General features: G+C 38.2%; 1 protein-coding gene across 1 annotated transcript in view; it reads left to right on the top strand.

Moving 5' to 3' along the window:
• The first annotated feature begins 1,636 nt into the window (after window positions 1-1,636).
• The window catches only part of WDR49 (WD repeat domain 49), a 143,395-nt gene continuing 119,367 nt past the window's right edge, over window positions 1,637-25,664 (top strand). The window contains exons 1-3 of the mRNA XM_034998459.1: window positions 1,637-5,272; window positions 6,365-6,521; window positions 6,844-7,072. Coding sequence (XP_034854350.1) covers window positions 6,911-7,072 — 162 coding nt within the window. The 5' untranslated portion in view covers window positions 1,637-5,272; window positions 6,365-6,521; window positions 6,844-6,910. The remainder of the gene's footprint in view (window positions 5,273-6,364; window positions 6,522-6,843; window positions 7,073-25,664) is intronic.

Below are 25,664 nucleotides of genomic sequence, written 5' to 3'. Positions count from 1 at the left end.
CATTCCTTTTTCTTTGAGCTCCTTTTTATTAAAACATTCATTCAATAAATATTTATTTGATGCTTACTTTGTGCCAAGCAAGCTAGCTGTGCTAGGTGCTCAATAAGAATATTATTATAATGATTATATTTACATTTTATATTAGTTTAATAATAGTAAGTGTGGTAGCAGCATACGTTTCTATACATAAGCGGTCTTTCTTGCATTTCCACATCTCATCTGAACCTCAAAGCAAGTGTTTGAGATGGGCATGTAGGAATTGTTGTCTCCACTTATGACTGTAGAAACTGAAGCCCCAAAAAGAGAAATGTCTAGAGTTACATGGATCTGGGCAGGGACTGCATGAAAATCCAGGTTTCCTGACCCTGACCTTGGAACTCTTGTCCTATTGTATTGTATCCCTTCTCCAAATTTCACCTCTACCACCCCAGTGTGTGATCAGTGCTCATCCAAAGCACTATGGCTGCCCATGGTCCTCCCTTGTGAGTCAACTTGTATGAGAAGCTCCCAGTCTCACACTCTTACATGTCTCCTCTCTCAATCTCTGTTTCTGTCTCCCTTGTATATGTACATGTATATGTATATGTAGTATCTTCCCTGAGGCTAAGCCATTCAGAGAATTCATATTGAATTAAAATCACTTGCCTTCTAGAAAAAAAGTTCTTAATGCTTTATAAATAAAACATCTAATTCTGGGGACTTGGGCACTCAAATTGTCTAAGAAGGTCACGTTATGACACACAATTGTTACACTGCTTTGGTTATGGGAAAAAGTTATTTCTGTTATTATTAAAAATAGATTCAGACAGTGCCAAACAGACCAGGTCTTCTTAGAGAAAACTTTGATAGTTGCCATTAGCAATCCTAAGGCAGAAAATATTTTTTCAAAGTGATAACACACACACACACACACATACACACACACTAATTGCATTTACTAACTAATCTTGAAAAAAAATTGATAGGTCATTGTTCTTTATGGGATGAATTTAGATGTAAGAACTTCTTAGAAGCAGTGAAAATGATTATAGAATCTCACTTTCAATACAAAATATCATAATGTGGATAATTTTGCTCATTCTGTTTTACAGTTACCATATTCCAATCCCTCCATGAGCTCCTACCTGGAGTTTGCAGGGAATTTGCCTTCCTCTGACTGTGTACTAATATTAATGCTAATTCATGTGTATAACGTTTTTATAATTTATATACAGCTTTGACTGTATTATCTCATTTTAACCTTAAAACAATTCTGTGATAAGTAGTATTGCTATCTTTATTTTGAGTCATTATTCGATTTGGCCCAGCATCATAGGGTCTGAAAATGAGAGAACCAAGACTTGACTCTGATATTCTGACTCCAAACTCTAAACTCCTTTGACTTCATTACCTAGTGCGTGTTTTCTTTCTTTCTTTCTTTTTTTTTTTTTTAAGATTTTATTTATTCATTTGACAGAGAGAAACACAGCGAGAGAGGGAACACAAGCAGAGGGAGTGGGAGAGGGAGAAGCAGGCATCCCACCGAGCAGGGAGCCCGATGCGAGGCTCGATCCCAGGACCTTGGGATCATGACCTGAGCCAAAGGCAGATGCTTAACAACTGAGCCACCCAGGTGCCCCTAGTGCGTGTTTTCTGTTTCCTCACTTTTTACACATCTCAGCTCCCAAACTGGAATCGAATTTACCCTGGTGTTTAGCAGATTGCGCTGCATAAGGTTTTACACATAAAAGGATCTGGGTTTTCAATTACAGCTTTGCTACTTCTTTGCTGGGTGATCTTAGATAAGTTATTTAATCATCTAAAGATGAAGTCTCAGCTTCTTCATTTATAAGATGGTGACCATAAGAGTTCCCACATCATGGGATATCAGAGTAAATGAAATCGTTGGTGTAAAGTCTTAGCAGAGACCATATCATGGTATTATTAGATTAGGCAATTTACAAGTTGTGTAAGGTTAGGCAAGGTACTTAATCTTGTCTAGTTCCATCATTATTAAAAAAAGTGGGAAAATATTAAGTATCTTGCACAGATATCATGAGGTTTAAATAAAATAACATTTGTGAAAGTGCCTAACAGTCTTTGGAACACAATAATTTTTCATTTTCAACCTACTTGCTTTCTCTCTTTCTTCACGGAGAAAATCAATAAACGTTTACTGGATTTCCAGTCACTCCTTTCATGCAATGATTTTATGACTATGTTTTAGTGGTTCTATACATGGATGCAAGTGTTCAATATCAAGGTGACTTTGACAAACTGTTCTAAAGCTCCTAGTAGAATAAACTGCAGTGTCCTCTCAGAGAGGTAACAGAAAGGAATTTGGTAACCTAGTTCAGAGTAATCGCCCAGAAAGTGGCTCCCCAGTGAAAGCCCGGCTGGCAACCAGCCCATAGGTACTTTCGGCATGGACAAGGAATTTCAAGGAGAAGGATTTGTTAAAGCAAAGAGGTGTTCAAAAGTGATTAACTGTCAGGAATACCCATCAGAGTTTGTATAAAAAGATTGAACTTGAGAACATATATTTTTAAGACTTTATTTATTTGAGATAGAGAGCGAGAGAGAGGGAGAGATGAGAGAAAGAGAAAGAGAGAGTAGGGCACTAATGGGTGGGGAGGGGGGCAGAGGGAGAAGGAGAGCAGGGAACCCGATGCGGGGCTTGATCCCAGGACCCCTGGGATCATGACCTGAGCAGAAGGCAGACACTTAACGGACTGAACCACCCAGGCGCCCTTTGAACTTGAGAAATTATTTAAGCGGTGATTTTCAATATCCAGTTCAGTGGATCCTATGTGTCTACTGGTACAAGAAAATCACAGTGGTAGAAGGCACGTTTTCAAATGGTAGAAATACTTGTCAATAATTAGAATTTTCTTAATTTTACATTCCACTTCCACATATTTTTACATTTGGCTGCCACTGCTTGCTTCAACCAGAACTTAAATTTATGATATGCAGTGTATTGCAGAATTATATATTTAGTTATTTTAGGATATCGTTATTTTGTGAATTCTCAGTGTTCACAAAAGTGTTCACAAAAAGTGTTCACTTGAACAGTCTGAGAAGTGCTGTTATGAAAATACAGTTTTGTTACTTTGGACATTGTTTGGCAGATCAAAAAAGGCAAACATTATGTTGCCCCAGACTTAACTGAGAATCTGCTTCCTCAAAAGGTAGGACTAATTTAAAACCAACATTTCCTGTTAATTGTGTCTCTGAGCAATGGTGGGTGGGTCTCATTCATTATTGCTTTTCTGGTGCCTAGAGCAGTGTCTGGGACAGAATAGGGTCTCCACACATTTCCACCTTACGTAGAAATTGTATGTATAAAAAAATGCTATGTTTCAAAAGCGCTTAAATGGTTTTTCTAAACGCTTTGAGGATCCAATCTTAAATTTTGTTTCCCTCATTCATTTTATTTTTCATGGAATTCTGCCTGTGTTTCTGATTCAATGCCATCTATTCCCAGGACCCTTCCCTGAAAACTCAAAGCTATGCGTGACGCTCACTTTCCGTCCAGCCCATTTTATGTACCGTACTGTCGTGTGGTTTATGCACAGCTCGGTGTTGGCGATGTAAGTCTAGAGCCTTAGTGAGCTATCATCCTTGTTCTTAAGGGAGTTAACGTAGTAGGAGACAGGGATACACAGGCAACTAATTATACTGCAAAGCGGAAAGAAAAAGTGCTGTGCTTAAAGTATAAACAAAATGCTGTGATTGCAGGGTGGGAGGAGTAATTAATTCTAACTGGGAGGATCAGGAACAAGGAAGGAAAGAAGCTAATATTTATTGAGGGCTTAAAAGTTGCCAAAGGCAAGCCTAGTGCTTTCCCTCAGGCTCTGGCAGGGGGTTGTGTTTAACCCGAGCTGTGGGGTGTTTGGCCACTGGGGCCATGTGGGGAAGGCATGGGTTCAAGAAGCCACGATACCAGGGGGACACCCTTCTGTGATTCCCTGAGGAACAGGGACTGGGGACAGCCTTGACTTGGAAGGGTTGGGTGGAAAACTGGGTTGGAAAGGGAAAGCTGCTTCCTGTTACAGTGAGGGGTTGGAGGGAGAATTCTAGGCAAAGATGAAGAACGTCAGGAAGAATTGGCTTCAGTGTGAGGGAGGGCAAACAAAGGAAGGGGAATTGGAGGAAAGATGAGGCCCACATTTATGCGGGTGGTTATAAAGTATGGGGTGGAGCCGGGAATTCTGATAAGAACCCTGAGGGAGGTGTGCTCAGCGGGGAGAATGATTCAGTGCCAAGGTTCCAAAGAAAGCACAGGTCAGTGGGTTCGTCCGCTTACTCTGCCCTCTTTCCTGAGGGAACGCTCCGTTGTGCTGGTGAGTGTCGGTGGGTCCCTACGGGGGAAGGGGGCAAGGGTGCCCAAGTTTGCCAGCCTTCTCTCCTGACCACTCCTCCAGAGCACACACTGTCTTCATCCCTGCACATTGCCCCATAGAGCCCGATATTGGACTGGCCACGTGGCAGGCTTTTACACAATCATAATTGATTCATGGCAAACAAGCAGGTAGATTTCAGCAGAGTCAAGAGACTACTTATGGATTTTACAGTGCCTTGGAAGTTTAACCTAAAAATTAACCACACAGTTACAAAAAACATTAAAGCCCTTTAAGACTTTACAATCAAGAATTCTTTCTAACACCGTAATCTTACATAAAGAAAACTGTGTCAATTCATTAACTTCTGCAGTAATTTATTAGCTGCTCATTATGCTTTCCTGTTTTGACTAATGGAAATGTTTAGAGCTGCATCTTTATGGAAGCTAAGTAGGCCAGGCGTTTTGACTGTCTTAGAATAATTAGAGAATTTTGCATCGTTAGCCCATGGGATACCTACCTCTCCCAGGACAGCTTCAGAAAATGGTTTTTCGATTTTCTCAGCTTTCCCTCATTAGTGTCTCTTCCTGAACAAAGCCCAACTCTCCAGAATATCACTATAAAATATTTTACAAACATTTGTGGGACTGATCCAGCTGCTTTTAACTATATTAATTTTCTAATTAGGATGGTAAAAAGACCTATTTTGTTCCTATGTGAGATAACTTAGGGGAATTTATATTAGGGCTTACAAACATTCTCCTAACTTACATGAAGGTCTAACAGGAAAGGCAAATTTGTGGTAAACATGCCCCCCTTTGCCCTTCTGTGCCTGTGATACATATCTGTAATCTATAATGCCACTCTTTTCCTATGATTTCAGAATCTTTCTCGACACAGCACTGTAAACAGCAAGAGGTTGGGATTGGCATGAAAGATGATCTAACCAGGTAATTGCTCCCACAAGCCTGTAAACCCCTCAGGTGCAGGCACAAGGTCCAATTCAGGACGTGACATACAGTAGGTTCTTAATAAATGGTTTTTGGAATGAACCGTGGGCAGAGAGATGGATAAATTAAATGGATGCGTGAATGACATTTCTTTCTTTCTCTCTTTCTTTCTCCCTTCCTTCCTTCCTGTCTTCCTTCCTTCCTTCCTTCCAACTGGTACAGGAATGCCTGTAGGATGCTTCCTTCTCTGTGTTCTAGGGAATGTACTGTGCATCACCAAGGGTCTTGTGAACACCAGCCCATAGAATGATAGAGCTGGAAGAAACTTTAGAAAATACCGAGTGACAACTTTTAATTTTTACAAAGATGAACCTAAGGTACAGAGAGAACATCTATCCCTAGAGCAGTCTCTGAAGCTCAGGAGCCACCCTGCCATAATCCATACCTTATTAACTCTGTGGCTTCTGGCATTTTCTTTGCCTCTTCATCTGTAAAGTGGGGACAGCGATCTTGTTTGCTTTTCAGGGTTATTGTAAAGCTTAACAAGAAAAAGAATGCAAAGTGCTTAGTGTAGTGCTAGCACATGGTAAATACTCAAAAAAAAAGTTAACTTTTCTTTTTTTTCTTCCCTTTCATTAGTATTAGCTGAGCCAATGACGGTACTGTTAAGTGGTTTTATTACAAAGTTTATCATGTTATGCTGTGGTTTTTCCCCTTCTATTCAATGAATTGAACAATATCCCCATTTTAGATACATAGAAACTAAGAAAAGAGAAGGTAAAGGAACAGATCCTTATTAATTAAGAATAAAATGTTTCCTACATGGAAAACATACAATTCCAGAATGTCATTTCTCTTTTCTTTTGGCTAATCCTATTATCTCATAATATATAGCATGCTTCATAGAAAATATATTTATAAAACTTACCTTTTAATAATATAGCAATGAAGTTTAATTAAAAGTGAGTGAGCTGAATTGTCCTTTAAAAAAAACCAACATTCACATCACATATGCAGACTGTCAGGTCAGTAATTAGTTGTGGGGGGGTGTGGTGAAGGAAAAGTTTGAGTTGGCTTGACTTTGGTTGCCAGGAAACATACAAAGGCAGCAGGAACAGATGAAAACAAAGAATTCCACATTGCTGGGAAGGTGGCCTTCAGAGACAAGCCCTTCACTGGGACAGAAGTCTTGCATCTGCGTCCTACAAGAAAATGGAGTTTAAAACCCCAATATGTTAATAGAAGCAAGGTTAGCCAAAGAGATTTTGAGAAGTTGCTTTTCTAATGCATTTAAAATGAGATTTAGAAGATGCTTTCTGTGGTTCTGTCAGTTGGCATAAACATGGGGGAAGTTTTATGCATTTTCAATCAAGCCAGATTAAACAGAATATAAGGAGGGGGGTTTTAAAAGGATTCGACAGATTTTGGAAGTAAACTGTGGAATTAAAGAAGGGTGGGGGTTGAGGGCTTTTATTCCTTACCTCTTGGCCTTGAACATTTTGCCTTCTCACTGTTTGCCTTGAAATGTGCTTTCATTTTGGAATTCTGCTAAATTGGGTTTCTTTTCAAAGGCACCTGTTGAAGGGGAAAAAAAAGTGTCAAAGTAGTTGAAGGCAGCTGAAAAGGGGTGAAGCCATTATGAGTTACCAGAATGCGCTTGAGTTGAACAAGGGGCCACAGCCTGGGTCAAAGAGCCCTGGGAGGGCAGGAGGTGCCACCACAGATGAAGGCCCCTGCCCAGCCCTGCTTGAAAACCAGCTCAGTGTGGGCGACTTTTGCAAAATACAGAGTGCCTTTGAGGTAAGCCTTAATCTTCTCTACTGGAGAATTTGAATTGTTCATGAAGACTGGGGTGAAACAGGTTTTTCTCTTAAAATTGTTGATATATTCAATGGTTAAAACAGGGAATTGAAAAGAATCAGTCAGGCTTGAATTTAACACCAGAGTAACTTTATCCCTCAGTTCTTTGGGCCAACTAATATTATTTAGTTTGCAATTGCTGCTGTTGAATATCATTGTCATCAAGGAAGGATTAATTCTCTGACAAAATTCTTCTTAGTGATCATCACAGTTTTGGAAACCTGGAAGTTGTGGTTGTGAGTGGGGAACATCAGACCTCTAAGGTGACTCCCAGTACAACTGTCCTTGCATGGAACATTCAAGGAGAACTCTGGAAATGCAAATAGGCAGTTTGCAAACATTCTCCCCTGCTTCACTCCAAGTGACTCAACTCCTTTTCAAAGCTAATTTTGGCAATTTATTGTCCCAAGATCCCGTGCGAGAGACCAGTCTCCCACTTTTTTGGGTAAATATTGGGGCAATGCTCATCAAAATGAAACTTAAAGTTATCCTTTTAATTCTATATATAAAACAGGCCTTAGGAATTTTAACTATAAATAACTTCCTTCTCTCTATCTTAATTAATTTGAATTCGGCAGCTATGCATAGTAAACAGCATACATCAAAATGATTTTTAATTTCTCATGTGAATAGGAAGAAGTGCTCCTTCATGCTGTGGAATTTAGGTGGACATGAGCCTCCATCCTTTCTACTTCATTATGTTTGCTAAAATATGTTCTCAGGCTTTCAGAAGACCCTCCGAGGGTGCTTGGGAATATCCACATTAATTTGAAACAGACATACAATATTTTGGAATACCACCTTGAAATTAATAAAGCATGATGAAATGGGACAATTATATTGGTCTGTAATTGGCATAAATTTTAATTTTTAGGGCGCCTGGGTGGCTCAGTTGGTTAAGCGACTGCCTTTGGCTCAGGTCATGATCCTGGAGTCCCGGGATCGAGTCCCGCATCGGGCTCCCTGCTTGGCAGGGAGTCTGCTTCTCCCTCTGACCCTCCTCCCTCTCATGCTCTCTGTCTCTCATTCTCTCTTTCTCAAATAAATAAATAAAATCTTTAAAAAAAATTAATTTTTATCTCTCCCCCAAAATGTTGCTAACTACTGAAAAAGTCTGCCATGTCCTGTTTTGCATAACAAGTTCGATTCTACCTGCAATGATAAATTAACATCCTACTTATATCAATCATTTCTTTATAATATAATCTATCATATTTAGTAGCAAAGACATCCTCTGCCCTACACTTTTCTCATTTTAATTGTCATATATCTGCTATTCATCCAATCCCATTTGTCTGCAAAATTTCAGTGTTGCTCATGTCCAATGCCCCAAATGAATTTGGCATATTTCGATAGACAGAGCAAACATTTTGATAGCTTGAGGACATTCAGAGAAACGTAACAGCAGACTATGACAGCTTTGACTCTGGAATGAACAGAAATGTGGTGGTTTGTTCTGCGAAGAACACAAAGAATCTGAATTCTAGGGCTGGTTAAGAGAGTCGACATTATAAAGTCAGTATATTAGAGAGTGAAACTGCTGCAGAAGGTGGGGGTGGGTGTTCTCTTCGAACCACTGATAAGCCTAGAGTGAACCCAATGAAACGGGATAATCAATCTCGAGCTGTTGGTTTTTTGGTTTTGTTTTGTTTTACTTTAAATGTTTCGAAGACTGGATCACTTATTTTGAAATTACCAGTTAGAAAAGCAGGTATTACGGAGGGTGAATAGATTGCAATTCAGAGCTTACATGGACCTAGAAAATCTAATGACAGTTTTTAAAAAAGGAATTGAGCTTTGCAGACGTACTTTCCAGAGAAAAAGAAGTCTGTCCATGTTTAACAGACTCAATAGACACAGAATGGAATAATCTAATGGCAAATGTGCCACCAGGACTAAGAGTTAGGCCCTTGAGACAATATGATTTCCAAGCCCAGAATGGAGACCTAGAGGACAATGATACACAAAGCGGTTTCAGTGGCATTCAGTCCATCTGTCATGAGCGTTAGGCCCACAGTCCACAGGTGTAGATTGCTGTAAAAGGAAAAATCGCCGTCAGCTGCTGTCCAGCAACACGGGACCTTAAAGTCAGTGGTTTGTACTCCAGTCACTAAAGACATGCTCTTGGCAATGCCAAGATTCTGGCACTAGGTCCCTTTATCTCTTATCTTGTTTTGGGTACCCAGATTGCTTATTTGGGGCTGAAAAGTTGTCAGATATAGATAAAGTCCTTATCCTTAATTGAAAAAAGGGAAGTTGGGTCTTTGAATTGTGTACTGAATGTTTCACATATGTTTCCAAAGGAAATACACATACCATATAAATCTTAGTAGTAGCATTTAGGAATAAAGGAAGGAGTGCTTACATTTATCATAGGACGGTATAAATGACTTGGAATCACTTACAGTTTGAGCTCTAGGAATACGATTTCTTGGATTTAAATCCCAGTTTTGCCTCTTACAATGTGTCTATGTGCAAATCACTCAAGCCGTTTGGACCTCAGTTTCCTTTGTTTCTAATGTGGGGATAATAAGGTTGTGGTGAAGATTCAGTAAGATCGTATCTGGAAAATCCTTGGAAGAATGCTTGGCACAGAGTAAGTACTCAGTTAACATAGGTATTATATTCAGTGAGTAGCGGTTGCACCACATGGCCACTAACATTCTCTTGATTCTAACTCATACATTTCCTAACGAAAGTTAAACTTTGAATAACACAACTGTGCTTCTGCATTCCTTTTAGGTGTGCTAGGAAGTGGAAGCGATGAGTTGCAAAGACAAATTCACTTAGAAGAGTACAAAGCGTTCATTTTTCCATTTCCTACTTCCTATTTTATTAGCACTCAAAAGCTTTTAATTGATGTCTTTATCCTCATCTTTATTTTTTTATTTTTTACTTTTTTACATCTTACTTTATTTTGTTTTAAATTAATCCTTATCGTTGGAACAAAGAAATTACCTAGATAGACATACTAGAAAAGTAACTTGTGGATTTCATTTTCTTTCAAGTGACGGTGTCCAAAAAGCCATATATCAACTTGAAGGCAATGAAATTTGTATTATTCATAGAATTGTAAAATGGTTGTTACTCAAACTTTCCTGTTGCACTTGCAATGCTTAGAGAAATGACATGGTCTCTGGACATTCATATATTTTGATGTCAACCATATTTTACATTTTCTTAGATACTTCAAAAGCTAGCTACTATGTAAAGAAAGATGGCTGTGGTTTGATGATGTTATAGGAATGCCTAAGGTGGAAATTCTGGCCCAAGGGAAATTGAGTTTTGGAAAAGCCCCCCTGGAACCTGTTATGTATTGAGTTTCTTCTAAGAGTCTGGCTATGTAGGTTTCTGAGCATTTCTTTCCTTGAATTCTCCATTGTTGACCTCTGCATGCCAGGACTCTGTTCTTTGGTCCCTGATGCCTTGCTGCTTGTTTGGCCTGGGACTGTAGATGCCTACACTGCTGGACTCACTGGGTTACGTCCTGACCTGCTTCCAACAGCAACTGTGTCTGTATATCATCTCCTGAAATGTCTGTTCTGGCCAAGGTTGGGCCCAGAACCAGGGGCTGGTCCTACCCTGTCTACTCCATGCTGCCATTTGCCCAAGCCCGACTAAATCTTTAGCTGGAATAGCTAGAAATGAAATTTAAACCATATGCAAAAGGAGAGCTATTTATGCTCAAAGTAGGAAGGGCCAAAACATTGAGAGAGGCAGAGCAAAAATCCCAGGAGGCAGTCCCCAGAGAAGTTCAGGGAGGTTCTCAGAACAAACCTATCTTGGGAGCAAATAGAATCTATACAGTGCACTTATGCTAACTTAGTCTGAAAAGCCTAGAGAAGTTCAGGAGGCAATTCCGTAGTTCTGAAAATTGTGCTCAAGATGTAATAAAATGATTAAATCCACAGAATTTATGATATACTCATGCTTGATTGTCTTTATAAAATTCCCAAGAATCTGCCTATAGACAGATTCTACAGCAGACCCAATGAATGACTCTTCCTTGCTCCCACAGGACAAAGCTGAGGGTTCTGAGACCCTGCCAGGCAGCCTAGACTTTAAGGGAATACAGAAAGTTTGGTTAAGTTCTTTCCTACCTTTCCCTTATTTATTTGTCCTTCTTTCTAAACTGCCTCCCCCAGTTCATTAAGGCTCCAGTCTTCTCTCAGCCTTCTCAATGCTCACTGTATCTTCACTAGTAAGGTCCCCAAACAGACAGGCCTTCCTGGACATGTCTCATGTTCCAGAAGTATTCTTGTCTCTTGCTTCTTTCTTTTCTATTCCAGGCATTACCATCCCAATGCAAATAATATCCCCCATCTTTGTTTTATTCCCCTTTCTCAGAACCATTAGATTTTGCTTGCTTCTGATAAAATATGAGATAGTCCATGAAGATCATTTAAACATTTTTTAAGGTAAAACTGATAGTAAAAACTCTATACATTGTTATCCAGTAAAGTCCCAAATTAGAAAATCTTTATTTATTTATTTATTTTTAAAGATTTTATTTATTTATATGACAGAGAGACACAGCGAGAGAGGGAACACAAGCAGGGGGAGCGGGAGAGGGAGAAGCAGGCTTCCCACGGAGCCGGGAGCCTGATGCGGGGCTTGATCCCAGGACCCTGGGACCATGACCTGAGCCGAAGGCAGACGCGTAACGACTGAGCCACCCAGGCGCCCCGAAAATCTTTATTTTTATAGGGTGTGCAAACTGTGTAAAAAAATATAATAGCTCGTCCATAATAGAGGTTTATTTCTTGCTCATATAAAGTAGAAAGTAGATATTTCTAATTGGTCGGCAGCTCCAAGTAAGGATTCAGGTGCCCAGGCTCCTTCCCTCTCCCACCTTCCGTGATGGCCATGCATCAAGCTAGTAGCAGGAGGGAGAGTATGAAGGAGCACGCAGGGAAGGTTTTCGTGAGCTGGACTCACATTCCGACTGCAAGGGCAGCTGGAAGTGTACACAGGTGTGTGCCCAGAAAACAGTCTCATCTGCCCAGAAAACAGAAAAAAGTTCTGTCTCGCCTAATAAACCGACATGCTTCATTTCATAGATGAAGGCGAGTCATGTGCCTAACAATGTTTTGCCTTAACTGCCAGGAGGTTTAAATTTAGTGTTCAAGGGCGCCTGGGTGGCTCAGTTGGTTAAGCGACTGCCTTGGGCTCAGGTCATGATCCTGGAGTCCCGGAATCGAGTCCCGCATCGGGCTCCCTGCTCAGCGGGGGGTCTGCTTCTCCCTCTGCCCTCCTCCCTCTCGTGCTCTCTGTCTCTCATTCTCTCTGTCTCAAATAAATAAATAAAATCTTTAAAAAAAAATTTAGTGTTCAATTGATACCACTATTCTTAACGTAGATTTTTCTGGAACAATTATCTGCTATTTTCATTATATGGCTCCTGTTCTTTTATCTTTGCTTTAATGGTTCAGCTGCCTCTGTACCTTCGCTGTAGCTGAACTAAAACTCTTTCTAGAAATCAGTGGAGGTAAAAATGATGAATAAAAATTTATTATCTTTTAAGTATGGTAAGATTTTACAAAGCACTTCTGTAGGTATTAGGTTATTTGATCCTCTCACCAGCCTGGAATGTAGGTGGGGTAGACATTTTTATTTTCCATTTACACACAAGGAGAACAAAACTCAAAAATACTTATTGAATTACCCCGTGGGGCAGAGCGAGGGCCCAGGGACAGATTGTCAACTTTCCAGCGCATTGTATGGCAGGGCTGCCACTGGCCACAAGGCAGCCTCTCTTTGAGATGTTGCTTTAAGGAACAGGGATCCAATAGGATAAGGACTTCATTAACGAAGCAAGCATGTTAAGCTGATAGCACACAGGCGCTCTGCCCTGGTAACTTGGAATTAATGTGCAATCAGCAAATAATCAACAGCTCCTATAATAAAATCAATGCAGAGAAAAGGTGGAAGAAAAAAAGAAAAGATAAGAATAATCTATTGTGGTTTTTTTTGATTATCTTTTCCGTTCTAAAGGCATCTCAGTGGAGGCTTATGAGAAAGTAAACAGGTAAAGCTTAATCTATAACTCTTATATAGTACCTTGTGCATTCAGCAGCCTCAGTCAATTCATGGCCTGCTAAACAAAGGCAGCAGGCCACACAGCACGTCTCATCCCAACTCTCTTAGTGGAATCAAAAAACCCACTTCTGATGGCAGCAGCAATCAGCAAAGCCCCGTGGGTACCACCCCCCCCCCAGCATTAAGGTGATGGCATGAAGCAAATCCAATACCACTGCTGCTGGCACAATTGGAAATGACAGAGATGCTTTGGAGGTTTTGTCTGACTTGCTAGCATTCACGGTTGAGGTTAGCAAGCAATGTCATCACCAAGACACAGGCGAGGGAAGTTATGCGTCAACACACATGAAAAATTGCTCCTCTTGAACGCTGTTGACTTTGTGCTGAATTTTGTGACAAGTTCTAACAGCTTCATGCCCTTTCCAATTTCTCTGTGTGCTTTTTGGGGCAGGTGCTTCTAAAAATTGATCTGGATCAGAGAGGGTGATGAAGAGTGCTTTAGGTGAACAAATATCTCAACCTTGAGCTTTGGCTGGGACTGGAGCAGAGAAAGCAACCAAAAACTTGTTATAAAGGTGAGGGAAAGACAGCAGAATGTCTGTTGCTATTCATTTGTAGTGCATCAGCTTCACTAGACCTGTAGAAGGGCATGGCCTACTTTTTCAAATTTCCTGAGAATTAAAAAAAAGAAACATGAAGAAAACAGACAACTAAAGAACTGTAATTTGTACCATTTTGATGGCACGTTTGTCATTTGTTACCAAGTATAGCACACTCAATGATGACACAAGATCCCACCAGCTCCATTGCTAGAAATAAGAAGCCTCTGGATTGTCCCTGTGTGATTTCCAACTTTACCCCAAGGCTCTGGCTTCACACCTCCACAAAGTCCCTCAGGGTCTTTTCCTTCCTCATCATGTCTTCCCACCATTTCATGGATATGACCTTTATTATATCTTGACTCTCTGGACACCAACATTCTCTCCTGAGGACTACCAAGGACACCCTTTTCCTCTACTCCTTCACCTTCCATGTGTGCACACCTTCTTTCCTAATTCTCGCAACACTTCTGAGACCAGACCTGCATTGTCCAGTATGGTGACCGTGAGCCATAGGTGGTTATTTATTTATTTAACTTTTTAAAAAATTATTTATTTATTTGAGAGAGAGAGCAGGGGGAGGAGAAGATGGGGAAAGAATCTCAAGCAGATTCTGCACTGAGTGTGGAAGCTAACGTGGGACTCAGTCTCACGACCCTGAGATCATGACCTGAGCCGAAATCAAGTCGGACACTTCACCAAATGAGACATCCAGGCACCCCACCACTTGTGGTTATTTAAATTAAAGTGAAATAAAATAGGAATTTAATAAAAGAAAAGATCCAGTTGCTCACAGGCATCAGCCACATTTAAAGTACTCAGTAGCCACATGTGGTTAGTAGTTATCATATTGGATCGTTAAGATTATAGAACATTTTCGTCACTGCAGAAAGTCCTATTGGACAATGCTGTTTTGTTTGTACCTTTTTCATGGTATCCTACTAACTTGTTCCATTTCATCATTTCTGACCACATTTATATGGTCTAGGGGTCACTCTGCACACATGCCAGACCTTAGAGACCAAATTGATTCTTGGCCCTAGAGATACCAGAAAATATTTTCCTTCACTCTCATTTGAAACTTATTTTTTCTACATTCTTCCCTAGCACTGTAAAGAATACGTAACATCTATTCCTTTCCAAGGGAATTTTTACCTCTTCATCCAATCTGGTTCCGCCTCCCCACAGGTGTTTAGTCTGGATTTATGGTTCCAACCAATCAGTCACAAGATTATCCAGCAGTGGAACTTTACCCAAATTATTTAAGTCACGACAATCATATTTTAGTTATTTGAATGATTTAACAGTATTTCTGTTTTAGGATGTATCGAGTGCTGGGCTCAGCATGGAATATTCCTGCCCCCTCCCCCACAATTTTCCAGCAAACTCCTACTTCATATGTCAATACCATTCTCTCAAGAAAGTCTTCTCTCACCACCCAGGCTAGATTAACACCTTACCACGTTTCTGTTCACTCTTACCGTAGCTTCTTGCATGTTCTTTTTGTTCCTCTCATTGCAGATGTCCTGACTAAGTACAAGACTGTTATTTGTTCAAAGCCAAGTAGAAGGGTCAGGCAGGCAGATAGAAGTCAGTTGAGATCCATAGATCCTGGAGGGCGGAGACCATAGGTGCTGCTGAACTGTCTGGAGGAGAGAGCAGAGTGTCTAAGACCGAGCTGAGGGAAATTTTTCAAGGTGGTAGAGAAACACCTGGAGTGGATACAATACATAAAGACGTAGGGTTATTTCTTAAAACAGAAGGGAGAGAAAAAGAGATTATAGCCAGTGAAATACAATTTCACTCACCTTTATGATTCCTATTTATTTAACAGTCCCTTTGTTATTAAAGCAAAGTTAGAAGGAATACACTATTCTCATTGTAAAAAGTCAAGTCACACATCAAAGTCCCCTTTACCATTGTTCTGGTAACTGCTTTCATGTTGCACTGCTCTGGTCCAGGTAACTGCTCTCATGTTGCATCTTTCCAGTGTATTTTTTATTCATTTCTACCCATAAATGCACATATACATATCACATCGAGTTCTATTCTACATAGACTATGTTTATATACTTTATCATATTTTATGTATTCAAGGAAGAATGCTACACAAGTGATCACTGATCGTGTGAAACGATCCTCAAACTTATTAGGAATTTGATTTGAAACTCTAATAAAAAAAAAAAAGAAGACCTCATCTTTCATTCATCAGCTTGGCAAAGATTAAAAAGTTTACTAATCTATATTGTTGGCAAAGAATCCGGGACATGGGTACTATTATTGAGACTGTGAATTGTCAAAGCTTTTTTTGGTAGGCCATTTTCCAGAATGTATTAAATGTAAAATGTATCAAATGTGTCCTTTTTGAAGGAGCAATTCAATTTGATATGCTATCCTAAATAATGACATGTGCAGAAAAAAATATATGTATAAGAATATTCATTGTAATATTGTCAGTAAAATGGACTATTTAAAACAGCCCAAATATTTGTCAATAAATGAATGGGTAAATAAATTATGGTGTGTGCCTACTAAGCTATTAAAAAGAATAAGACAGGCATATAAAATTGTCAAGATTTACTGTTCAGTGAAAAAAAAAGAAAATTGCAGAACAGTGTATAATCATATTCTAAAATGAAAAATGTGTGTATTTGTGTGTATCGAGGTCTCAATTACGGAAAAATAGAACTGTGCTTGTAGCTGGGTAAGGCAGAAGAAATGGCTTTGTGGGCACCTTATCTATACCATAATTCAGTGCAAAGATAAATGTCATTAAAATGTCAGTATATCTTAATAACGTACAAATTCTGTGGTACTGCTCTAAATGTGTGTTTAACAATGCTGAATTTAAAAGCAATGCTTTTTATAAATACTTTGATCGTCTACTAAGTAGTGCTTCTCCATCAACTTCCTTTCACTGAGTTTTAGTGTTAAGAGAGAGACTATAGAGACATAATTTCCTGCCTTCATTTTACAGGCAAGGATACAAAAATCTAAATGAAGGGATTTGTCCAGTTCCATTTGAGCTTTTGGGCAGAGTCAGAACATTGCTCAGAGTGGTCTGATATCCATTTTTGTCCCTTTTCTCATCATGAACAACCCTAAACTTAGAATTCTTCCAATTTTCCCACATTTTATACAGTATTATTCTATAACTTGACCATTGTTCATTACTCTGGCCTCCTTCTCAAACTTGAAGTTATTAGTAAAACAGACAAGCATCTCTTCTGCAACATGGAAGAGCATATTAAAAATATATTCATTCATTTCCTCATTCTAGCAACAGGCACTTAGTGATGTCTATCCTGTGGGAGTTGAAAACCACTTAGACTCGGACCTTCCCTCACAAAAGGGTATGCCAATAAGTGAACTCGCAGTTACTCTGTTAACTGCCCCGTGCCCTGAGGAAAAGAACAGTATTGGGAGAACACATTGCTTGCATTGGGGAGGGGCCTCCTGGAAGGCTTCCTGGACGAAGTAACATCCAAGCTGCCATCTGAGGGAAGGGCATCCCTCTGGCAGGTAAATGTGGGTGGAGAGATAGTTTTCTTTTCTTTCTTTTTTTTTTTTTTAAGATTTTATTTATTTATTTGAGAGAGGGTGAGGGAGAAAGAGAGAATGAGCAGGGGGAGGGGCAAAGGGAGAGGGAGCCTGACATGGGGCTCCATCTGAGGACCCTGGGATCGTGACCTGAGCTAAAGGTAGATGCTCAACCACCTGAGCCACCCAAGTGCCCCAAGGGAGATTAGTTTTCTAGAAAGAGGATATGAAGAGCAAAGTTTGGTTGGGCAGTGTGTCTTTGTTAGTCATGGAATTTTAACTCTGTTCAGACTGGTGAGCTCTTGAATTGTTGCTATTATACTGTAAATGAAATTAATACTGACTAAAATTCATTGAAGCAAGAAAAAAAAGGCTATATGAACCCTGGCTGGCAGACTAGTGTCTCCTGTTCTGTTGTTCAGTCTCTCATGAAAGTTCACTGGTAGGTGAACATTGCAGGGGATGATTTAAACTGATGCATCTGTTTTAAAATAACATATCTAATCTTCTGCTCCATAAGATGTTCACAGGGTTTGACAGCAAATGCTAATACATATTCATAACCAATAGGCTTCAGAACCAAGGGAAATTGAGGCAAGTGTAACAGAACGAAGCATGAGAAAGCAGCATGTTAATTTTAAATTTAATTATAGAGATAGGGGGAAAGGATGCATTTTGACAGTGTATACTCATTCAGCTGTCATGGAACATTACCCAAAAATCATGCCAAATATTTGACAGAAGAAATATTATTTTGGGTGAAATGCTTGATAAAACTAGCAGATCCTGAGGAAAACAAGATTCTGAAACTCTATTAGAAACTATTTTTCATGTAGAGAAAAAAAAAAAAGCATCGCAGAATTCTAATGATATGAAAGAAAAAAATAAAAAGCTTTCAAACTAAGGAAAGCTTTCTGGTCCAAGAAAGATTTCTGTTTATGGAATGGTTTTGACATGGGTATATTCTAAATTCAGTTTGAAATTAGGGAAGAGAATAATTAGTGTGATTCTTGTGTTCCTATTACTTTTGGTAACCTGAAACCATGTGTCATTCACTGTGACCAGCACACCGAGGCTTTCTCCTGAAGTGTATTTGAAGAGCACAGACCTTGATGCTGAGTGCTTAAAATAGTGTTCAGCATGGAGCTGTCACTTAATAAATATTTGTTGAGTGAATGAATAAATAAACCTACCCCTTTCTACCCTGTGTGGTATATAAGCTCAATATATACTTATTAATGAATAGATCAGTGGAAGGATGGATGAATGGATCCATGGATGGGTGAAAGTATCCCTCCGAGTGGCTTACATCTCACAATTTGTCACTAATTTTCAGGATCTGGAAGCACATCCTCACCAGTGAATGAGGGCAGTGAACTCTGGGTCAGTCACATGTTAACCCACTGCTTGCTTTGGTATGGAAGAAAATCCCTAGATTTCTGAGTATATTGGATTGTTGTCTCTCCATAGTTTTTAACTGGGACTTGTAGTATTATCTTCGGCGAGCCCTTATTTACAGAGTAGGGAAAAAAAGGAGAAAAACTTTCTTTCCTCATTTCATTAATTTTAGGAAAAAATTAAGGAAAAACAAACATAAACAGCATTCCTAAAAGATAGCAGAATTAAAAAAAATTAAGTGTCCACTTTGAGAATGTATTGCTTTGTTTTGCCAGCAAGTATGTAAATGTTTAGGCTTACTAGAACTATTTTTTAGCAAGCAATTGGTGAGTCTTAAGAGGAGTGAGCTCAGTGAGGATTTTGGGTATAGGTAATCTCAGACTTTGCTGATGGAAATGTAAATTTGTTCAACCTTTTGGAGGAAGTTGGTAAGATATATCAAAAATTTTAAGAATGGTTAAATTCTGACTCAGCAATTCTGTTTCTAGGGAATTTCCCTCAGGAAATAATTGGACAAGGGAGCAAAGATGTATGTATTGGGATGTTTGTTGTAGGCAGGGGTGTTTATATAAAACAGCAAAGCATTGGGAACAATTGAAATTTTCAATAATGGGGGCCATAAATTATATGTCTTCTCCACAGAATATTTTACAGCCATTAAAAATGATGGTAAAGACCAGTATATACTATACAAGGCACACCTTCACAGTTTGATGTAAAGTGGAAAATGCAGCATACAAAGATATGTATATCATGACACCATTTGAAAAATAATACACAAGTATTTCTCTTTCTGCCCAGAAAAAAAAAAATCTGACATGCTGATGGCATTATGGAGGATTTTAAATTTTGGCTTATTTATATTTTGTATTTTCTATAATAAATTTCTATGAATTATTCTGTGCAAAAAACTAATTTTAAAAATGTGTGGGCACACTTAACACATTGCTAATTGAAAGTACATGATCTCAATTTTAAAAAAGGCTGTCAACTTTCTTACAAAGGGTATATTTTTGGAGGTTTAGTGCTTAGTTTTCACAGAAGGTACAGTGAAATCCAAATCTTACAAATCTCAAAGGCTGAAGGGAGTTGTACAGAGTCCATGCTTTAAAAAAAAAAAAAAAAAAAAAAAGCTCATGAGAACTGACTATATCTGCAGAAAATGCTTTCTAGGCAAAAGGAAAGGATTTTTAGAATATTCTTTGAAAGTCTTTCAGGAAGACAGGAAGATTTTCTAAATGTCTAAAGTTACGACCACTGAGATAATCAACCAGACTTGCCGAGTGTATTAGCTTTTTTGTAGGAACACTTGGAAGCAATACTGGGTTATTTGTATTGCTCAATAGTTAAATAGATATAGCAAAATAAATGTAGAAACATTATCTTAGAAGGGCTGAATGAGAATATGTTTTCTATTAGATAAAGCACTGTTCACTTTTATCATAAGAGAAATTCTAAGAGATGCTGGGGTACAAATTTTTACCTCCAAAATACCAGAGAATCTTGACTAATAGAAGTGAAGGGTATACTTTCAAACACTGTTAGGAGTTTTTGTTTGGAAAGTCTACATTCAAATTGGAACAAATTGTCTATGGGAAGAAGGTTATATTGAAGCCATACTTCTTATTAAAGTCAAATTAAGTTTTCAGTTGAAGGGACTGAGAATTAATTATTTTATGCTTATGTTTTATAATGAAATCAAATTTCCTAAATTCTTAATATTTCCCTAGCTATACTAAATATATGCTTGTGAATCTAGCTTGCTGTGGATGTGACTTCAACAATAATAACTTAAAGTTGGAATAAAATTATTTAATGTAAAGATGGCCTTATATGCAGATTTGGACCCTAATATAAACCCTGAGAATTGTTATGACTGACTTAGGATCACACAAATATTATGTAGTGAAGTCAGGCATAATACCCAGATGTTAACTAAATTGGTATTAATTTAGATATATATGTATACTTATATATATATATATATATATATATATATGTATTTTTTTTCCAAAGATGGCTCAAAAATGAGTTATTTTGCCACTCAGTGCTGAATCTAATACAGATTGAGAGTTTATCTCAACTAAATCATGGTATATGCAAGCTCATTTTTAGATTGAAGGACTGTTTTATCTTCCTTCCTGTGGAATTACCCTCTGCCAAGAAGTCCAGGCTAGAAACCTCTGGCTCACCTAAAATTCATAAAGTAGCAGAAGTGGCTCACAATGACAAAATGTTGGTCTCATCTGTATGAAAGGGTCTTGGTCTCTGGAAACACGTAGGTAAACTTTACTTTTGCTGAGCTCACTTAGAACCATTTTATATCTGAGGAAGAGCCGCTGAAACCGTGCGTACAGTTGCTAGTTCATCTGAAGCTCAAAACCAGCATCTGCTGCCATGAAGACAGTGGTCAGAGAAACCGAGAGCTTCAGGTAATCCTGTCAGTAGGGTCTCCTTCACATATTCTTTGGACCCACTGAGAAGTCTCTTATAAGCGTCTAGTTAGCAACTAGCCACCCCTGATAGATAGGATCAAGTTACTAAAATTAGTAATTATGTACACTTCCAAATCCTTACACACACACACACTCATATCAACAAATGAATTTAGCTAAATCCTTAGAGAAGAGTCATTGCTAACATGATGACATTGTATAGAGAGTCCTTCTATTCTTTAAACTAGTTAGCAGGGAATTAACATTTATTGTGTATAAATGTGTTATACTCACCTTAAATTATCCCGTGTGGTTCACATAAATTATCAGCTAATCCTGATAACAGCCCTAACGGGTAGTTATCATTATCCCTATTTAGAGGCATAATAACTGAGGCTGAGGCTTAGAGCTCCAAGTGCACAACCACACGATCCTCCTGCCACAGTGTATGATGTGTATAATATAATGGGATGACTGAATTAATTCTTGTCTCAGAACATAACTGGGAGCCACTGATAAAATGAGCATTAACTGTGTGGTAAAAGTTAATGCATTTGTGCTTTTAAGTTTGTGTAAAAGATCACAGGCTTTCATTGTACATTGAACTAATTTATTAAAGCTGGCATATAATAGAATTAATAAACACAAAACACATACTGATCAAGGCATAATGATTCTTGAACCACGTTAGAAATTTTTAGTAATAGCAAATTCCTAAATTTTAACCAAAGGAATGGCAAAAATTGGTTTTATTTTCAAACTTAAATCAGTGAACAATCAATAATAGGACTGTCTGGTATATTATATAGTTGCTCTTTTCTGTCAAACTTCATTAATTGGGAGTATTCCTCAAATCTTCTCCCGGTGCATATTGGCATTATCAATACGCAGAAAATTATAAAGTTGATTGTGTATATTACTTTAGAGAAGAAAGTTTGTTGTCTTTGTTTATGGTCCATTTGCAATTCCATATTCTAGGATATAAAAAAGACTTATTTTGGTATTTATCAGACAAAATGGTTTCCTCTCCTTAGAAAAAAAATCACTAACTCATAAGAAAATACTCTGAGATTCAGCTTGAAAATGTTTTAAACATAGTATAAGATAATAACATAAATATAAGAGGCTGGTTGATGTCATTATGTAACAGTTTTAAAATAAAAGATCAACATTGACATAGCGTTCAGAAACAGTTTGCAGTTTGGCTCAAATGGAGTGTTTTTAGGATCAGGTTTCTTTCTCCACACTTAAAATCTGGGTCACTGAAAAATTTCCATCTCTCTAAACGTTTTGGACTAAAAATAATGTAACAAAGGAAAGAATGATGGACTTCTGAGTAGTTCAAAGGGCTGGATACTAATTATTTATCAGAAAGTTAATTAATCAAAAGCCTAGACCAAATTCTATTAAATGCTTGATTACTTAGTTTTTGCACACATAATACCTCAGCTCATCTTTTTTTTTTTTTCAATTAAGACTTTATATTTTTAGAGTAGTTTTAGACTCACAACAGAATTAAGGGGAAGATAACAGAGATTACCTGTATTTCCCCTACCCTGAAACATGCACAGCCTCCCCCTTTATCCACATCCTCCACCGGAGGGGTACGTTTGTTACTGCTGTTGAACCTACATCGACACATCATAATCACCCAAAGGCCACACTTTACATTAGGACTCACTCTTAGTCCTGTTCATTCTGTGGGGTTTGGACAAATGCATAATGACATATATCCACCACTGTGGTATCATACAGAATAGTTTCACTGCCCTGAAAATCCTGTATGCTCTGCCTATTCATCCTTCCTCACTCTAACCCCTGGCAACCACTGAACCTTTTACTGTCTCTATGGTTTTGCTTTTTGTAGAATTTCATGTAGTTGGAATCATACCATGCAACCTTTTCAGATCCGCTTTTTTCACTTAGTAGTATGCATTTAAGGCTCCTCCAGGTCTTTTCATTGCTTGATAGCTCATTTCTTTTTGGCACTGAATAATATTCTATTCTCTGGATATACCACAGTTTATTTATCCATCACTCATTGGAGGACATCAACTTGGGTGCTTCCAAGTATTGGCAATTACAAATAAAGCTGCTCTAAACATCCGTGTGCAGGTTTTTGTGTGAAAATCCGAGTCTTCAGTTCATTTGGGTTAATCCGAAGGAGCATGATTGCTGGATCATATAATAAGAATATGTTCAGTTTTCTAAGAAACCACCAAAACTGTCTTCCAAAGAGGCTGTATGATGTTACATTCCCATCAGCAGTGCCTGAGAGTTCCTGTTCTGGATCCTTGTCAGCATTTGGTTTTGTCAGCATTCCAGATTTCTGGCCATTCTAATAGGGTGTGTAAAGACACCTGTCATTTCGCTGATGGCATATGATGTGGAACTTCTTTCCATACGCTTTTTGCGTATCTGTATATCTTTTGTGAGATATGAATTAAGGCCGTTGGCCCATTTTTAAATTGGATTGTTTGTTTTCTTATTGTTAAATTTTAAGAATTTTAAAAATATGTTCTGGATGAGTTCTTTATCAGCTATATCTTTTGAAAATATTTTCTCCCAGTCTATGGTTTTTCTTCTCATTCTTTTGACATTATATTTCATAGAGCAGGAGTTTTTAATTTTAGTGAAGTCCAGATTATGAATTCTTTCTCTCAAGGATTGTGCCTTTGGTGTTGCATCTAAAGAGTCATCACCAAACTGAAGGTTATCTAGGTTTGCCTCTACGTAATCTTCTAGGAGTTTTATAGTTTTATAAGTTTTATAGTTTTAAGGCTGCGATCTATTTTGAGTTAATTTTTGTGACAGGTATAAGGTTTGTGTCTAGATTCATATTTTATGATGTGGATGTCCAGGTATTCCAGCACCACTTGTTGAAAATATTATTTTTTCTCTATTGTATTGCCTTGGACCTTTGTCAAAGATCTAGTGACTAGATTTATGTGGGTCTGTTTCTGGGATCTCTGTTCCATTGATCTCTTTGTCTATTTTTATGACAATCCCACACCGTTGTGGTACTTACTGTAGTTTTATAGTATGTCTGGAAGTCATGTAGAGTTAGTTCTCCAGCTTTGTTCTTGTCCTTCAATATTGTGTTAGTTCCCAATATCTTGGGAAGAACTGAGATCTTGACAGTATTGAGTCTTCCTATCTATAAGCATGAGATATGTTTTCATTTATTTAGTTCTTTTGATTTCATTGATTGGAGTTTTGTAGTTTACCTCATATAGATCTTTTACGTATTTCTTAGATTTATATGCATTTCATTTTTCTGGATACTGAAATAAATGATACTGTGATTTTAATTTCAAATTCCACTTACTGTTTGCTGGTATATAGCAGAGCAATTGACCTTTGTATATTAACCTTGTATCCTGCAGTCTTAATAGTTCCAGGAGTTTATTTGTTGATTCTTTCAGGTTTTCTACATAGATGATCATGCCACCTGTAACAAAGAGAGTTTTATTTCTTCTTTTCCAATATTTGTATCTTTTACTTCCTTATCTTGTTGCATTAGCTAGAACTTTCATTATGATGTTAAAAAGCAACTGTGAGGGGAGCATCCTTGCCTTGTACCAGATCTTAGTAGGAAAGCCTCCAGTTTCTCACCATTGAATATGATGTTAAATGTGCATTTTTGGGGTAGATATTCTTTATCAAGTTGAGGAAGTTCTCCTCTATTCTTAGTTTACTGAGAGTTTCAAAATTCATGAATGGCATTGAATTTTGTGAAATGCTTTTTCTACATCTATTGATATATCAGTTAATTTTAAAAGCAATTTTCTTGTGGCTGATATTGCTATATCCACTTTACAGATGGAGAAATTAAGGCTCAGCAGTGAAGTAACTTGCCAATAGGTCTCACAATTACTGGTGGAATTAAGTTTAAACCTACAATTATGACTTGCTCTACAATATGCTTTCTCCCAGTGCTTACTATCAATCCTGACTCATTGGCTCCAAGGTAGTAGGAAAAGTAGATTCTCTCATCATGAATATCACCAAACTAGACAGCCTATTAAGTAGTAAAATATAAACTTATTTTAAATATTATTTCAAATAATAATTAAAATTTTTTTTTAAAGATTTTATTTATTTACAGAGAAAGAGAGAGCACACACAAGCAGGGGGAGCGGCAGGCAGAGGGAGAAGCAGACTCCCTGCTGAGCAAGGAGCCCGATGTGGGGCTCGATCCCAGGACCCTGGGATCATGACCTGAGCCGAAGGCAGACACTTAACTGAGCTACCCAGGCATCCCTGAAATAATAATAATATTAACAATATTCTCATGCACAGATTTTGTATTTGTGAGTTTGCCTACTTGCTAAAATTTATTTGTAACCCCAAAATTAATACTGGAGACTCTTTCATGGTCATTTGCAGACATGTACAGAGTGGCAAAAGATTTCAGCCTCCAATGTACATATTCCAGGCTGAGGGCAGACAACGTGACACTCTGCCTTTTTATTCTAGCTCTCATACTGCAAACAAATATCCTATTTGTGGTCTACTTAG

This window comes from Mirounga leonina, unplaced genomic scaffold (assembly GCF_011800145.1).
Source record: "Mirounga leonina isolate KUSES-001 unplaced genomic scaffold, KU_Mleo_1.0 Mir_115, whole genome shotgun sequence".
NCBI classification, from domain to species: Eukaryota; Metazoa; Chordata; class Mammalia; order Carnivora; family Phocidae; genus Mirounga; species Mirounga leonina.
The sequence above is the reverse complement of the archived record's forward strand: the minus strand, read 5'-3'. Positions and strand labels throughout refer to the sequence as shown.